At 35.9% G+C, this 16,086-nt stretch overlaps 1 protein-coding gene across 1 annotated transcript; it reads left to right on the top strand.

Moving 5' to 3' along the window:
* The first annotated feature begins 5,378 nt into the window (after window positions 1–5,378).
* LOC108369145 (facilitated trehalose transporter Tret1) lies at window positions 5,379–15,683 on the top strand. Its single transcript, XM_017624145.1, has 6 exons — window positions 5,379–5,618; window positions 9,427–9,659; window positions 10,610–10,740; window positions 10,833–11,173; window positions 11,259–11,680; window positions 14,330–15,683. Exons 1-6 carry the CDS (start codon window positions 5,540–5,542, stop codon window positions 14,534–14,536), a joined length of 1,413 nt encoding a protein of 470 aa, XP_017479634.1. The 5' UTR covers window positions 5,379–5,539; the 3' UTR covers window positions 14,537–15,683.
* The last annotated feature ends 403 nt before the right edge of the window (window positions 15,684–16,086 follow it).

Raw genomic sequence — 16,086 nt, 5'->3', positions numbered from 1 at the left:
TAACGTCCTGAAATTATACACAGCTACATATTTTATCAATACCGTAGTTATGGCGAAAAGTAGTAATTATTGGAAAGGCTGGATCGATATACATTTACGTAAACGCGCAAGTATCATACGATTGGGAACCATTTTCTCCTAGATTTCCAATCCCATTGAACTATTGTAACTTTGTCTTTAATTTTCAGTAAGGTAAAATTTTGAAGAATTTTTTTTCTAATTTTCAACAAAGAATGGAGCTTTGCTTTCACGAGTTTCGCTATAAACTGTCCTATCTACATACCTATTTGCATAAAATGATAGCCGTTTTCGTTGTTCGGACTAAATTCAAAAACTACTGAATAGAGTTCCGTCAGATTGTCGGAGGTTATCTTACATACATATATGGTCCAATTACATGCTACTAGAAAACTCGCTAGGTGGTGCTGGAGTAGAGTTATTTATAAAAATCGTATTTATTAACCGATTTCGTTCAAATTTTAAATGTGAGCTATGTACCTGTATGATGGAAAATTCTTTTGATAAAAATTTACCCGATTAGTGCCGCTGGAGTTGAGGTTGAAATTCATAACACGTATTCATTTTATGGTAAGCAATGGTTTTACAGAAAATGAACCCAATGGATGGCGCTGCAGCCGATAACCGGATAACTTTTCATCCTATAGGACAGCGAGGATTCTTGGCCCTCCTAAATGGTAGGGGTCAGTGATCGGGAAGGGTTCAAACTACCGGGGAAAGTTATATCGGTAAAAAAGAAGTTATACGTGTCGATGGAATAAAAGCGAAACGCGTCCATCGATTGTCATGAGCTATGTCTCATTTTGCTTAAAGGTTATGTGACTTTGCGTGAAAGTAATACGACTTGCCTTTTTTTCCGTTTTGGATTTTTTATGAATTTAAAAAATAAAAAAATTTAATATTTTAGGCAAAAAATATTTTTTTTCTTCATACATTTATTTTTACCGGCAAAACTGTTGATTATATAGAAAAACGTTATATGAACAGATTAAAGGAATTGTAATTTTTAATTTTTTTAAATTTGTTTGAGCAAAATCGGACTAGTATTTCTCGAGTTATGTCAAAAAAAAGACCACCAAAGGTGACAATTTCCCCTATATGATAGTTACTAACTTCAAATCGATATATCTCGATTCCTAGTTGTGACCCAGCGAAACGCCGGGCCACGTATAACTTGTTTTTGACCGATATAACATTTCCCGTTGGTTTCATCCCATCCCGATTTTGACTGTCGCATAGTGTAATTATTTCGCACGTCTTTGCTACTTACTTTCAATAATCATTGCTAGTTGCTACGTCTTATCTCTTGAACTGTGTAAATTCTATAAATGTCATTAGCTGAATGGCGCAGTCATACATACATATATACTTTTGTAAATTTATGTGCATATATACAAATGCACACATGAGCAAACAAAATTATCTCTATAATTTACCGTGCCCTACCTTCCTATTGCAAAATAGTAAAGTCTCATAAAATAAGTTAAAAAATATTGTAAAAAAAACTGTGGGCATCTTGTATTTAAAAATTTTAGATCGGTAGCTAAAAATGTTGTTTTTTCATTTAATTACACAAGTATTATGGGGGCTTAGTGCCCGCAAATATGCTTTCGAAAAGATTCTGCTAAAATTAAAATTCTGAAAATCTGACATCAGGTTCGTAATCAGTAACCCCAGAAACCCACTGGTAACGAAGTTCAACCCATGAAATTGCTTAAAACGAATGCGAATGCCAAAAACTCCCAAGTGCCAAGTTTCGAACAAATCCAACAATTTTTTTTTTAAATTTACCGCCATTTTGAGTTTTGAAAAACTGACGTAATATGCGTAATAAGCTGCCCCAGAAACACCCTGGTAACTAGTTCCGACCCATGTATCAACGTTTTAAATTTAGTTGTCTCTTTTCGAAAGCATAGTTTCGGGCGCTGGGCCCCTTCTAACTGCCCAAGACAGGTATGTAATTAAGGGAATGTTCCCCAATAATACCAGGTCAATTACATGCAAAAACAAAATTTTTAGCTGTATTTTAACGTGTCACGAATATAAAAAATAATGAGAACATCAGCGTTTTTATAAAAAAACCGACTAGCGCGACTCTAACAAACTTTTTTTTTTCAAAACCAAAAAATACCTTACTCGTGTTTTATCATTATTATGTGCGTTTTCCAGAAGGTCCGGAAAACTTGTGGAAGGTTTTAAGATCAGGGCGAGCTCCTGTAAAAATAAAATCAGTGACCTAATCGCAGATGTCCCGAATACCCTTAAATTATGGCCACTGATCCACTTCCTCACTTCCTGAAGAGATTCGAATATCCATAGCCCCGCTATTAATTTTCTAAGGTTTGGTTTTGCGAAAATATGCCTGTCGCTTAGAATATGAGCGTGCTTTACCCAATTCACAATCTACATATTGTCGTTTACAAAACTGCTTTGTATAGCACACAAAAATAAGTTGCCTTAACGCTGCGATGCATGAATTTGTTATCCCCGTAAAATTAATACGGCAGTGTAAAATACCATCAACTCTGTCAGAATTAGGAAGGACCTTGCTGAGCCGTTTGATGTTGGTGAACATAACAAGTCTCTTGTATGAGCTTCCAATTACTGGCGTAAGAAACGCAACATTTGTTCTTCGTTTTCCAAGTGGGATATACAAAAAAAAGCTCATATTTCTGGTGGTGTACCTGGAGAGAACTAAGTATCAAATAAACGTCTTGCCATGCTCGTCTCGGCACCTCACTGTTAACAACTATAATTGCGAAAACGTAGACGACCTCGTTTCTAGAGAAACCAGCAAAAGCACCAATAATAATGTCTGCATCGAAATCCAACGCAGAATCGCTCTTGCCTGCAAGTACTACTTTCGACTGAGTTGTTATAAGAGTTCGTCTTGCGACGATCCAACGATGAGCCTTACAACAGCGGCTTCGTTTCAGTCCTTAAAGCATTCAATACGGATCCCCCTGGTGATAGCACAGGAAGAGGAAGGAGCCTTCTCTATGATAGGAAACCAACCAGTTGGCGTCATTTCGCACAGAAGAAAAGCAACTGCGTGGGTGAAAGGCGGCGTGCTTTATTTGACTCCTTCTAAATCGCTTAGACGATTACAACGCGAAACAAGAAAATCAAGAAGACAGAGATAACAACCATAAGCCAGATTGAAAAAGGAGGCTCATCAATTAGAGCTTTATAATAAGCGTTCGTCTTCTTTAATTTATACTTTGAAGCTCTTCCCTAGTTTGTAAGAAGGACCGTCATTTAGATATGTAAAAGTAGACACCTGCTCGGCTATACAATATTTTTGATGGTACACAGGTACATACATTTACTACATACATTGAATGGTGATAAGAGGTGTATCTTAATCCGATTACATACATTATCACTAAAACAACCGATTGATTTGCTACACTCTTGTTACAGCACTTAGTTATTATACAAGTTGCAGATAAACGGCATAATTGTACTACATACTTTCATAGTAAATATAAACACACACATTTACACGTATATACATACATACATACAACCCTACAAGGAAACCCTTTGGCAGTGTTGCCACACATGGGCTTTTCCTACCAAAACTGGCAGGTTTTTTTTTCATTTGGTAGGTTGGCACGCTAGATTGGATTTTGGTAGGTTCCACGACAATAAGTAATAGTTATTTGCGAAAAATAGAAAATATGTATGTATGTCCCAACATATAAGCAACCTTATTTAAACGAATATTTCCCCGGTGCGTTCGTATAACGGCGACCAAAAATATTTAAATATACCTGTTCATTGCCAATATACAACATCAACATCCATATATACTTTATGACGTACTTAGACCAAGATTCCCGAAAATTCTGCCAATGGACTCGTACCCAGTCATATTCCCGAGGGCGGTCGAAGTTTGTGTTCGTGTCTGGGTCTGAAGGCAACGAAAGGGCCGACTGTCTCGCAAAGCGTGGAACCGAAAAAAGGCTACACTGCAGAACTACTTAGAAGCTGGAAAGAATCTCAGATTGCTTCACACTGGCGGAAGGAAAAGGTGGCATAAGTCCATAGAGTAAAATGAATTGTTATACGCAGTTAATTGTGTTAGTTTTACTAAATATTAAGTTATCTACATTTTTAACAACCTGGACATTGAAACAAATATTAACAACTCAAAAAAATTTTTGGTTGATTTTGGTAGTAAGTTTTGGTAGGAAAAAAAATGTGTCTGTGGCAACACTGCCCTTTAGTGAAAGCTACTGTTTGCGAACCAGTTTGCTATGTAACTCAACTAGTTCGTCAATTGTTGAGTTATGCATCAGCGCCAACCAGTAAAAATACTACTTAGTATCGTCATGTCAGTTACCTATCTACATACATATGTACATACATTTGTACTACCAGTTAAAAATACAAATCCGTTATTTTGCCCACGGTACTACAAAAGTCATATTGGCAGACCAGCTAAAGTATTGCCGAATCATTCGAGAAATCCGCCGTTCGAATCTTCGACCAGCGTTAATAAATACTATATGTAGAGGTGAAGGAGACCCTTATAAAATTCTACTATAGGCTTCTCAGTACAATAATTATTTTTGATGTAAAATAAATTGTGATAAGGTGAAGCTAAATCTCTCATATGTATGCCATAATGTTAATTGGGTTTTCGTTTTGGCTTTGCCACTTCGAGCACAGGCGTTGCTACTCTCATTTTTTAAATTGTTTCGATATAGATGAACTGTTATGCCAATCGGTCGGTTTCTACCAGTTGATCTACCAAAATGTTTACTGACTGGTTTGCCGTTTCGCTGCTGGCAATGTTACAGTCTTTATCAAGGGTACAATTTTGCTTGATATTAACTCCCGTAGGTGTATGTTTGCATTTTTGTTGCGTCCGTTGACTTTGGTTTATTTTATAAATACTACTAGAAAGTAACAACATAATTATAGACTAACATATGTGACATTTTTACTACAATAAAACTGACGCAAATTTCTGCGTTTTTGCATCTATTGCGACAACCAAAAGTAAATGTCAGAGTAAATACTAAATACCTACGTTAATATAAATGTACAAATATATGCACATATATATATATGAGTATATGTACATTCATATTTATATATATATATGTACGAATATACAACTGTTTGTTTATTTACCTTTTCTTTGGATTTGCTATGAAATGTGATGTGTGCTTAAGATTACGTGCATGTACATAGCTAACCAAAATAAAACTAAAAAAAATGGTAATAATAAACTTAAAACGAATATGAAAACCGAAAGATGTACGCTGGGTAACTGTATCTCTATCTATAAAAATACATATAAGATTATTTGGCAATTTTGTTTGTGTTTTCGAACGTGTGAACTGTCAGTTAACAGCCACCAGTGATGGAGATAACATGTCGAAATTGCATTAAGTTACATCGCAGTGTTTTAGTAGATTAAGAGAAGTTTTATGCTTTAAGTTAGTAATTAGTGGTTACTTAAACTGGTTTTACAACAACAACTGAAAGAGCCAACATTAGCGCAAGCATGTTGTTCAATATGTGCAAAAGTTCAGAGGGCGTTTTTCGCAGTGAATTTCGCCCACAATTATTGGCGGCAGCAAGTGGTAAAGCAAATATTTTGTAATTTTTGTGTATACTAGCTATGAACATAAGCTAAGATCAAGGCATAACATGTTTAATGTGATGTAGTGATAACCAAGCTGGCGAATAGTTTTGATTAGTTTTGCGTAACTGAAGCCAGCCTCGCAGCTAAATACCGTTTAAAGTGTTACTCTTATTTGAGTCTGTAAACACATCGAGTCCGTTAAAACGTCTTATTTTGTATGAATAAAAACTAAGCAATTGTTTTGTCTTAAAAATTCAGACCTTTTACTAGATTTTTTTTTCAAATAAATTTAAATAAAAGGTCTGAGATTTTTAGAAAAAGCAATAGCTAAGTTTTTATTGATAAGGTGCATTAGATTGTTGTTTCTTATGAAATACATTCATACAGTAAGTTTATTAAAATATTGTTGCAACTCGAGAATTCGGCATTTTTCAGAAGATGCATTTACATTTTTCAGTTTACTCTCAAAATGCATAAGTAGGTGAAACTTACGTAATTTTTTGGATATTTTTCTGCATGAGAGCAGAAGAAGAAGAAGTTACTGGAGAGTTGCTGGCAAGTTACTGGACAATTTTCACGTGAACAAGCCTATTCTCTTCTGCCGCGGAAACTACACGAAGATTTTAGCGCGAAATGTTTAGTTGTGACAGTATTTTGTATGGAAGCTTTTGGATTTTATTATTTTAAGCAGAGAAAACAGATTCCACCGGTGAGCAGACATTTTACTGTCTCAGCCGATAAATGCTCAAACTGTAACTGAAAGTCAAACCCAACGAGGATTTTGTTTTGTTTGATTCCACCTCATCAGATATAAATTAAATTTTACCCTTTTTGGTCATAAATTCAATTACATATTTTGTACATAATAACTTCCAAACAAACAAAACAATTCTTGTTTTCAGAGGCCTGTGTACAATGTCTTGGTAGAACATTTAAACCCCTTAAGCCCTAGAAAAATTAAGGATGCTCATTGAAGTTCACTTACAATTGCAGTTAGAGGGTTAAAATGCTGTACAAAAGAATAAGCAGGAAATTTTACAGGGCATCCTCGAAGTTGAAAATACTCTCCCATACCATACCAGTGCGCTTTAATTCATAACAAATGGGCATAAATTAAAAAAAAAATTTATAAAATTCTTGACTTCATAGACCTAGAGTAAAATTTGGCGAGAAATTTTTTTTAAATTTAATTATTTATCTTCTTTTTAAGAAACCCTTTAAAAATGGTAGATAGAGGGTCCTTTCAAGGCTTGTGGACAATTGTAAAACTCTTCTGAATATCCTAGGACTCCATAATAGAATTACGCTGTGGTAGGTGAACTCAGCCGGGAGGATCTTAGAATTCTTACAGGCTACCTGACAGGGCACTGCAAGTTAAGGTACCATCTGAACAAAATGGGGCTTTCTGCAAAGACGGACTTCAGGTTCTGTGGGCTGCTGAAGGAAACCTCAGAGCACATTCTGTGTGACTGCCCGCGTATCATGAATAGCAGACTGATACACCTTGGGGAACGATTGTCTTCTCCATCCAAGATTTGGAACACATCACCCTCCAATGTGCTTAATTTCTTGAAGAGCCTAAGATTGGAGTGACTACAATTTGGGTTTAGCACAATAGATCTTTTAGGTCGCTGCGCGAGTACACCTGACATACTAATAAGTAATAATAAGAATTACCCACTTAAAAGACCCTCGGCTTATTTGAATCAGTTGCTCGGTAAAAAAAAAAATAATCATACAAAATCAGCCTTATCCTGAGTTTCATTCGAAAAAAATCACCCGAAAATTTGTCATCGGCCCATAGTAAATACATGGAAACCAAAAGTGAAAAGTGAACCGGTTCGGTAAAAATTAAACTCATAATAATTCTGAATACATATAAATTTCCCCGCATATTTTCACCCGGTTAAATGGTTTCCCCGCTTGAATATATTTTTAACCGTTACGTTAGTTAGAAAATACCACTGTAAGGACAATTACTGAACACACTACACTCGAAGATTCGGAAGGTTTAAAACAGTACTCGGTGTATTTGCCTTCGAAATTTGTGTTCGGAGGTTACTGAAAAAGGAAGCAATTTTGATGTGACCATCAACGTCAACCGATTTACGCAAATTGTCATGTCAAAAATATTTTGAAGAGAACACGCCCATTTTCAAAAATTTTTTGATAATCTCATTTAGTGCTAGGAGATTATTGCAAAGGTCGATTTTGAGGAAAGTAGCTTCGGTAGCTTATATGTAGATTATATGGGAGGTCGGCGGGTTTATTGTCCGATTCCAGACATTTTTAAGAGGTTTCTTAGCTTCACTCTAAGCAATGATCGCATCGAGTTTGGAGCGGGTTGGTGAAGCGGCTACTGAGATACAGCCTTTCTTCTTATGTGGGCGGTGGCACGCCCATTTTCCAAAAATTTCACAGTTATCGTGTTTTGTTCCGAATTTCTACTTCAAATTCCCCCGTTCAAAAAACTGGATACAGTATTTACGAAAATATCGTAGTTTTGGCATATTTCGAAACCGGTTTGGGAAAAATCGAGCGTTTAACTACTACAAACGAGAGAGATCTAGAATTTTATTCCCCGCTTAGATATCTAACCCGCTTAAAAAATGCAAATTTTTATTCGAAATGCATTTTTTGCACGTTTGTGGGAGATTACTCACTTAGTATCTTCATACTTCAACACCTTGATGACTCAACCCTTTCATTGTCATTCTCAAAATAGTATTTTACCTGCATTCATGGGCGTAGCCAGGTAGGGGCAAGGGGGTGCTCGAGCCCCCCCTAAGTTTCAAATTTTCCTTATATATATATAAAATAGTACCCTGAAATGCCAGCTTAATAGGGTCGAGCCCTATGCTATGCCGATGCCTGCATTTCTATTTTTTGAGAATAAAACAGCGCATTTTTTACTGAATTGGCGGCAGCTGTGGTGTAGTGGTTAGCAGTGCGCGCTACTATTCCGCAGCGCCTGGGTTCGGACTCAGGTTCCGACTTACATAAAAAAAGAAAAGAAAAAGTTTTTTTTCTAATAGCGGTTGGCCCTCGGCAGGAAGTTGCAAACCATTTTAATAATACTTACTTATTTGTGCTCGTATGTGCTACTGTAATTTACCATGATTTTTTATTTTTCGAGTTTAATCAATAAAAATTAAAAATAATAATTAATATTTGAGTTTTATTTTTTCGCTCAAAGGAAATTATTATTACTTGATTTTTATTTTCTCGATAAAAAAATGTATTATATGATTTTTATTTTTTCGCTCAAAGATAATAATTATTATTGAATTTTATTTATTCACTTAAGAATAATGATCATTGTAAACCTCAAACGTTATACCAGTGTTTTTTCTGACGTATCCGTTTCAGAGGTAGCGAGACCCTTCCTTTTACGTCCCGAAATTCTCATGTCAAAATTTCAGTTAGTTGTGTCTGTATGGCCTTTTCCATTTTATAAATAATCATTATTTTTAAGAGGAAAAATAAAACTCAATAATAATTATTATCTCTGAGCGAAAAAAATAAAAACCATAAAATAATGATTAAAAGCAACGGCCCTTTAATCCGGTGGCTGCTCTGTAAGGCGATACGAAAGAGAAATCGCCCTCAAGTCGAATAAAGCTCTCAAACTACGGGGGGTAATTACAAGCATTTAACTTTCGCCAATGCGGCTCGTCCCAGTCTAATCGAAATATATATGTATATGCATGTAAATACATGTTTAGTATATCGATGAATACACACATCAGTATAAATATATACCAATTATTTAATTTATTCTTTTTGTATCTCCACAAACTACTTAGTAACGATAATCACATATTGCCATGGAATTGGTCTCGGCTGGTTCCCGCCAATGCTGTCAAAGCTACAATCGCCCGATGGTAGTCCGCTTGGCTTTAACGCCTCCGTGGAGGAGGGCTCCTGGCTAGGTGCACTTGTATGTCTCGGCGGTTGTACGGGGAATATACTTTTTGGACTACTTTTGGATCTCATCGGTCGGAAAGCCTGTCTTTATGGCCTTGCTATTCCACACATTGTAAGTAATAATTCCAGTGGGAAAATGTAATGTGTGGTAATCGAAAAAGAACCTCTTTCACGGTGATGTCCTAAGAAAAGTGGGGCATTCAATTTTACATTACCTCGTATCGAAAAATGTATGTGATTTAGTATGACATTTTTGAGAATTCTTGGATACATACATTAGAATATTAAACAGTAATGGAATTTAAAACTCATAAGAAATGCATTACATTACTTATCACCAGGGCCGAAAAGTTTAAGCTTTTGCTTGGAATTGCTTATTTTGCTTATTCAGGGTTTCCAAGCTCAATTTTAACGATAATGCTTATTTTGGTTATCTCCATGTATAAAGCTAAGTACAGACCTTTGGCTCAATAAATTTTTCTCTACCATTTATTGGGCGTTTTTTATTCATACGGTATTTATTAACTCGTAACTTTAATTGCATTTCGGCTTGGATACAAAAATTTAAACCCAATGGTTTGTCTCTCCGGGAAGGCATTGGTGTTATTAAAGAGATTGAAAACAATTTATCTCAAATGCAGAATATAAAATTAAAACGACCAGCGCAGATCTCTATTATTTAAGAATAACAAGCAACACTTGAATGTACATTGTAATATTTCAATACTTGAAATAAACTGAATAAACAAAACAAAACATAAAACTGTACTTATATACATTTTTTGTTGTTTTTCGCGCATATTTTTTCAAGCATATTTACTAATGTTTTAGTGCTTATCTAATCGCTTAAAATGGATCTTTTCTTGCTTATTTTCTTCGGCCCTGCTTGTCAGGCATATAATGCATTATGTACTACTTTTCCCGCTGGGAATGTTATATAATTTTAACTCCTGCCCTTTTAGGCATATGTATATATATATATATATATATATATATACATATATATATGCGTGTACATATTTACATATATATACATATATATTTTTGCAAATAATTTTATAGTGCTTTTGGTTACTCATTTACTTCGCTAAATCGATTGAATTTCTCTATGCTGCACGCTACTGCGCTGGCATCACTGGTGGTGGCACTTACATCGTCATACCGATCTTCATTGGAGAAATTGTGGATCCAACGTTAGTATTTAACATAACATACGCACCACAAGTCGTTTGTTTTAGTTTGGCTATTATTTATACAACTTTTAACACATTTCCTCATTCCACAGCATTCGCGGACGTCTTACCTCGTTATTTACACTCACTCTCAACTCGGGCATGTTGACTGGTTTCATACTGTCCTCACATGTACCATATCACATTATACCAATGATTGTGATATTATTCCCACTTATCTTTCTACTGATTGAATCATTCTTCCCGGAGACTCCGTCATATCTGCTGTATAGCGCACAGGAAGAGGAAGCGGAAAAGTCGTTTAAATTCTATCACAATTGCAAAGCTGAAAACAAACAGGAGTTGGCGCAATTCAATGCGAAATTTTCGGAGTTACGAAACGCGGTAATGGCGCAAAAATCGCAAACTGATGTCGTAACATGGAGAGATTTCTGTAAGCACTTAAATTTGCTGACATACGTAAATTTAAAATTATTCATAATTTTTTTTTTTCTTTTTTTTTCTTTATCTCTTTCCAGTCACTAAACGCGCTTTGCGCGCACTCTCCATGGGCATAATTCTGATGATGATTAATGTCTTCACAGGCGGTTTTGCATTGCTTAACTACACGTCTACCATTTTTGTAGCGATTCAAACAGATATAGATCCAAATACAAACACCATCATTATAGGGGTTGTGCAAATTGTTGGTACCATTACTGCCATCATACTAATCGATCGATTTGGTCGGAAAATTTTGCTAATGGCTTCCACAGCATCCATGGGAGTCTTCTTGGCGGCGTTTGGTATGTATGCTTTCTTTGCCGAGGAAACTAGTGCGGATCTATCAGCTTATCGCTCGTGGCTGCCACTTCTCATTATGGCGTTTATTATATTATCGGCTAATATTGGAATAATACCTGTCACTTTTGTGGTGTTGGTGGAAATTTTACCCCCGAAGGTAATTACGTAGTTTTTTTTATATATGTACATATCTATAGTATATTCATAAATTGAAACAAAAATCGTGAGTCTCCAAAATTGACCAAAGATCCTATATACATATATATCGCATGCACTGTGGTAAAGCTGTCGCAAAGGAAGGAAACAGTGGTACACCACAATGTCATATTCTCTCAGCCCCTTCTTTGGATTGTGGTCGTAAACGACCTGCTAGGGAAGTTGGAAAAGGAAGACTGCTGCGTTAATGCGTATGCACTTTTAGCGAGGGGTATATACTTGAAAAATCTGATTCGAGGCTACTTGAACCTGGTGTCTTGGTGATCTGCGAATAGTGAACTCAGGACGGGATTTGTCCTGTTCACTAGGAAGTATAAGATACCCCGCTCGACTATTCCCACAATTGGAGGTGCTCGCCTGGCGATTTCTGATAGAGCCCAGGATTTGAAAATGATTCTTGAAAAGAAACTTACTTTGTGAAAATAGTGGAGAAGACATCAGTGGTGCTCTATTGCTGGAGTGGTCACTTAGTGTGAGGTGGAGCCTCTCTTTCTTGGCTCGATGAAACCATATTGAAGCCCTTAATGTTTTATCGCCTCGTGGAATGCAGTAGAGAAGATTACGCTTATCACAAAGCTAGAGCGGGTATAACGGACCGTCCTCAATGGGGGGCACGTGGCTCTTAATGCCATTTTTAACATATTTCTTGTCCACATTGTCAATCAGGGCCGTTTTCACCAAGTCTGGTTAACACTGATTCATAGGTTAACATCGTTATCGATATTACCGACTCAACGTTATATGGAGTCGGTAATTTCGATAACGATGTTTAACTAGGGATGAGTGTTAATCAGACATGGTTAAGACGGCCCAGCTCAAAGCCTGGTTAACACTAATCTACGGTTAAACATCGTTATCGACGTTGTCGACACCTCGTTTTTTGACAGCCATTGTAGCAGCAGTCTTAGAGCTACCGAGCTTAACTGATTCAGGATCTGAACACTCTAATCTTCTAAGAGGCTTCTACTGTATACCCGCACCCAAAAAAAACTTATCTTAATTGAAGAAAAACAGCAATCAAAATGAAGAAAAATGGGAACGAAACAGCACTAAAGAAGTTTTATCCTCTTTTCATACCCAACATTTCTTCAAAATGATAGATTACATCCACGGTTCCATATTATCGTGTACGTTTTTACACATTCCAAAGAAAAATTACGCATTCGGGAGAATTTTTTACTCATTCGGAAGAGTATTCGACCTTAAAGTAAGGAAAGTTTTTCTTTGATCCAGAGATGGATTTTTGGTTCAGTGTGATAACATGGATTACTGTGTTTCTAGACTGGCCTCAATTAGATCAGTGGCACAAGTTACCGGTGAACTCTTGCAGGGAACTATTGTTCGAAGCTTGGAGTCTTTTGGCGGAAACTTTCTATCAACCTCAAATTGAGACCCCCAGATCTCTGTCGCGGTACTGGGAGGACTTATATGAGTGCCATACCTTAGTGATGTTGCGGGAGTGAGTGGCGGATGAGCTAATCAGGAAAGATGCGTTTCGTTTCATCATGGGGAGTGGTACTTTAGACTACTTGTGAACAACTAAGGAATAGATCGGCATCGTGAAATCTCAGCAAGCGCTGAGCCAAAGCCTTAAAATATGTCCCTTCAAGGTCTTTTTATTAGAGTACAGACCGGAAGCAGTCAAGGCATCCCCTTAAGCTCACGAAGCCGCAACTCTCAATTCTGGTCGGTGAATTGACAGGACGCTGTCCTATTGGAGTTCGCGTACTGAGACTAAATATCACACCGGATCTTCACTGTCGCAGCCGCTTGGAGAAAACGTGATGAAATCACTTCCTTTTAAACTGTCCAAGACTGCGGCTTAAACATCTGGAATCACACTGTTTAATCAGTCAGCAGAAGCTCTACGAGACCGAAATCAGCCGCCTGCGAAACCTTTTGAGTTTACCTCTCTTTAGTACAACAACTTTAGCCCAACGAANCGAAACCTTTTGAGTTTACCTCTCTTTAGTACAACAACTTTAGCCCAACGTAACCTAAACATATCAATTTTTGTTTGTCTCGAATTGACGTATGTATGCCCTTTAGTAGAATTGCATGTGGAATAATAACAAAAACTCGAGGGAGCTCGCTCTAACTCAGCACAGAACAAAGAACAAGCCGGTTTTAAGCATTCATCGGGTAAGAAAAATAAGAAAATACAAAGTCTAGACGATCATGGAAAATATTTAAAGATCTCGACAGAATTTGCGACAAAACGAAAAGAGCATGACGATTCGTTCCCACGACATTTGGGTCGATCCACATCTATATCTGGCCAATTAGTGTCACTTCTGCCGATTCCCTGGAAACTCTTCAGGAAATTTTTAAGCTGCTACAACACCAGCAGCATGATGAATCGCCTGAAGCGTTCTTACAAGCGTTGACCCCGTTCTTAACCAATTCAATGCTAGGGTTGGGAAGAGATATTTAGTCTCTCAGTCATAAAATTCAGCGACTGCGCTGTGATTATGTGATTTCTGAATATTTAAAAATAAAGTTGCAATACCTATAAGAATAGTACCTTTTTACTTGATTTACTACCTTTATTCTATAATTATTTTTAAAAAATTTTTCTCCTTTCTAATAGATTCGTTCGAAAGCATCATCCATTTGCTTGTCATTGCTGAGCATTCTTACCTTCATCTTGCTGAAAATATTTCCACCATTCATGCACACTTTTGGACTATCAGCATCGATGTGGGCCTGTGCTGCATTTTCTGCTCTAGGACTATTCTATATAACAATATTCCTGCCGGAGACCAAAGGAAAATCTATGAGTAAAGATGAGAAATAGTTTAAGTTACAAATACAACTAAGTATAGTACAATAATGCTGAAAGCTTTATAAAAATCTATCTGCAATGAAGTACCAACTGCATTTTTTAGAATCTCAGTAAGATATATAAGCATACAAATATTTATATAAATAAAACCTAAAATCTTTTAAAACATAACTTGTGAGTGATAATAAAATTATACAAACGAAAATTGTAGCCTTTAAAACATAACTTTCTTTAAATTCGTTCAAACTGCAGAGTTGTTCAAATAAGGAATTTGAAAAATTTTTCAATTTTACAGTAGAAGCACAAAAAATAATTTAAATTTGCATAGGACGGCTATAAATCTGGTTCGCGTTTAGGATATAGCCGTAGATTTTGGTAACCGTCTGATTTCGTCATGAATACCACGTACTGTGCTCAATCGGCTATTGCGACTGCTTGAGCTGTGATTGTACAAATGTATGTAATGGTAATTAAAATTTAATCTGTAGTTCAATTATCGTTGCACTTATTAAGATACAAAATCTAAATTTGGGATTATGTCACTTCTTGTATAGTGACCCAATTTTTTACTTTGAGGTTATGTCACTATATAAGGAGTGACATGTTTCCAAACGAAAAGCGGATCAACCTCCAAATCCCTTATATAATTTTGCAAACCAAAAGAATTTGGAATGTGCAAGAGTAATGCTAAAAGGCATTTTTATCACACAACTGTCACTCTGTTTAAAGAGCTAAAATGTTAAATTCAAAGTTTTGCTTGAAGAAAATTTTTTTTCTGTAAAATTTTTAAAATGCGACTTAGCAATTTTACACTCTAATACGAGCTTATGGGCCATTTTGAAGTTTGACTCGCCTTAAACACCACTTATGTTTTGGGTTTATGGGAATGCAATGCTTTTTCTCGACTTAATTTACATACCAAAATTATTTGGCGGAAGTAAAAAAATCAATGTACTTACATATGTAAGTAAAATACCAATGGTTGAAATTAATTTGTTTGATTCTTTTAAATATTAATATCCTTTGAACTACATAACCTATTAAAAACGAATGATGTCTAAATAAATGTAATTAATGGGCCTTTCACATTGTGTACATAATTTCTTTCTTTATTTATATTTTTAAGCCAGAAGTACTTCAAAACAAAAAAAATATATATAAGTATAAATTTTTTTTAAATGGTGTTTATTTAAAATTTGTTTTAAGGCGAGTAAAAGGTAATTAAATTGTGTTTAAATAAGCATCAATACTTTTGTGATCGGTCAAATAGTTTCCGAGATTTCTTAAATATAAGAAATATAAAAGTTTTACTTTAACCTCTTTTATTGGCTTTGGTTTTTATTTGTTCCAAATAATCTTGATATGGTTGAAATTAGAATGAAAAGTTCTATCGAGCCACATTTTTTCTTTTTTTTATAGCTAAAGGGTTGGTATTCTAGACCACGAACAGTTCGGACTACTTCTATCTACTCCTGGAGTACGGGAACAGGACAAATTTTAATAATAAAAAGTAAACAAACATCTATCAAATTAAACTCTGAGTTTCTTAAACTCCCCAATGA

The sequence above is a fragment of the Rhagoletis zephyria genome, unplaced genomic scaffold, assembly GCF_001687245.7.
Source record: "Rhagoletis zephyria isolate East Lansing unplaced genomic scaffold, Rhagoletis_zephyria_1.1 Rzeph_scaffold_03512, whole genome shotgun sequence".
Lineage (NCBI taxonomy): Eukaryota > Metazoa > Arthropoda > Insecta > Diptera > Tephritidae > Rhagoletis > Rhagoletis zephyria.
The sequence above is the reverse complement of the archived record's forward strand: the minus strand, read 5'-3'. Positions and strand labels throughout refer to the sequence as shown.

What these genes read in the sequence shown, in the direction of transcription:
- LOC108369145 (XM_017624145.1), top strand. Translation starts at nt 5,540, where the DNA reads ATGTTGTTCAATATGTGCAAAAGTTCAGAGGGCGTTTTTCGCAGTGAA. An exon ending in GGAGAAATTGTGGATCCAAC is followed by an intron (nt 10,741 to 10,832) that starts GTTAGTATTTAA and finishes CTCATTCCACAG; the next exon opens with CATTCGCGGACGTCTTACCT. An exon ending in CGTAACATGGAGAGATTTCT is followed by an intron (nt 11,174 to 11,258) that starts GTAAGCACTTAA and finishes ATCTCTTTCCAG; the next exon opens with TCACTAAACGCGCTTTGCGC.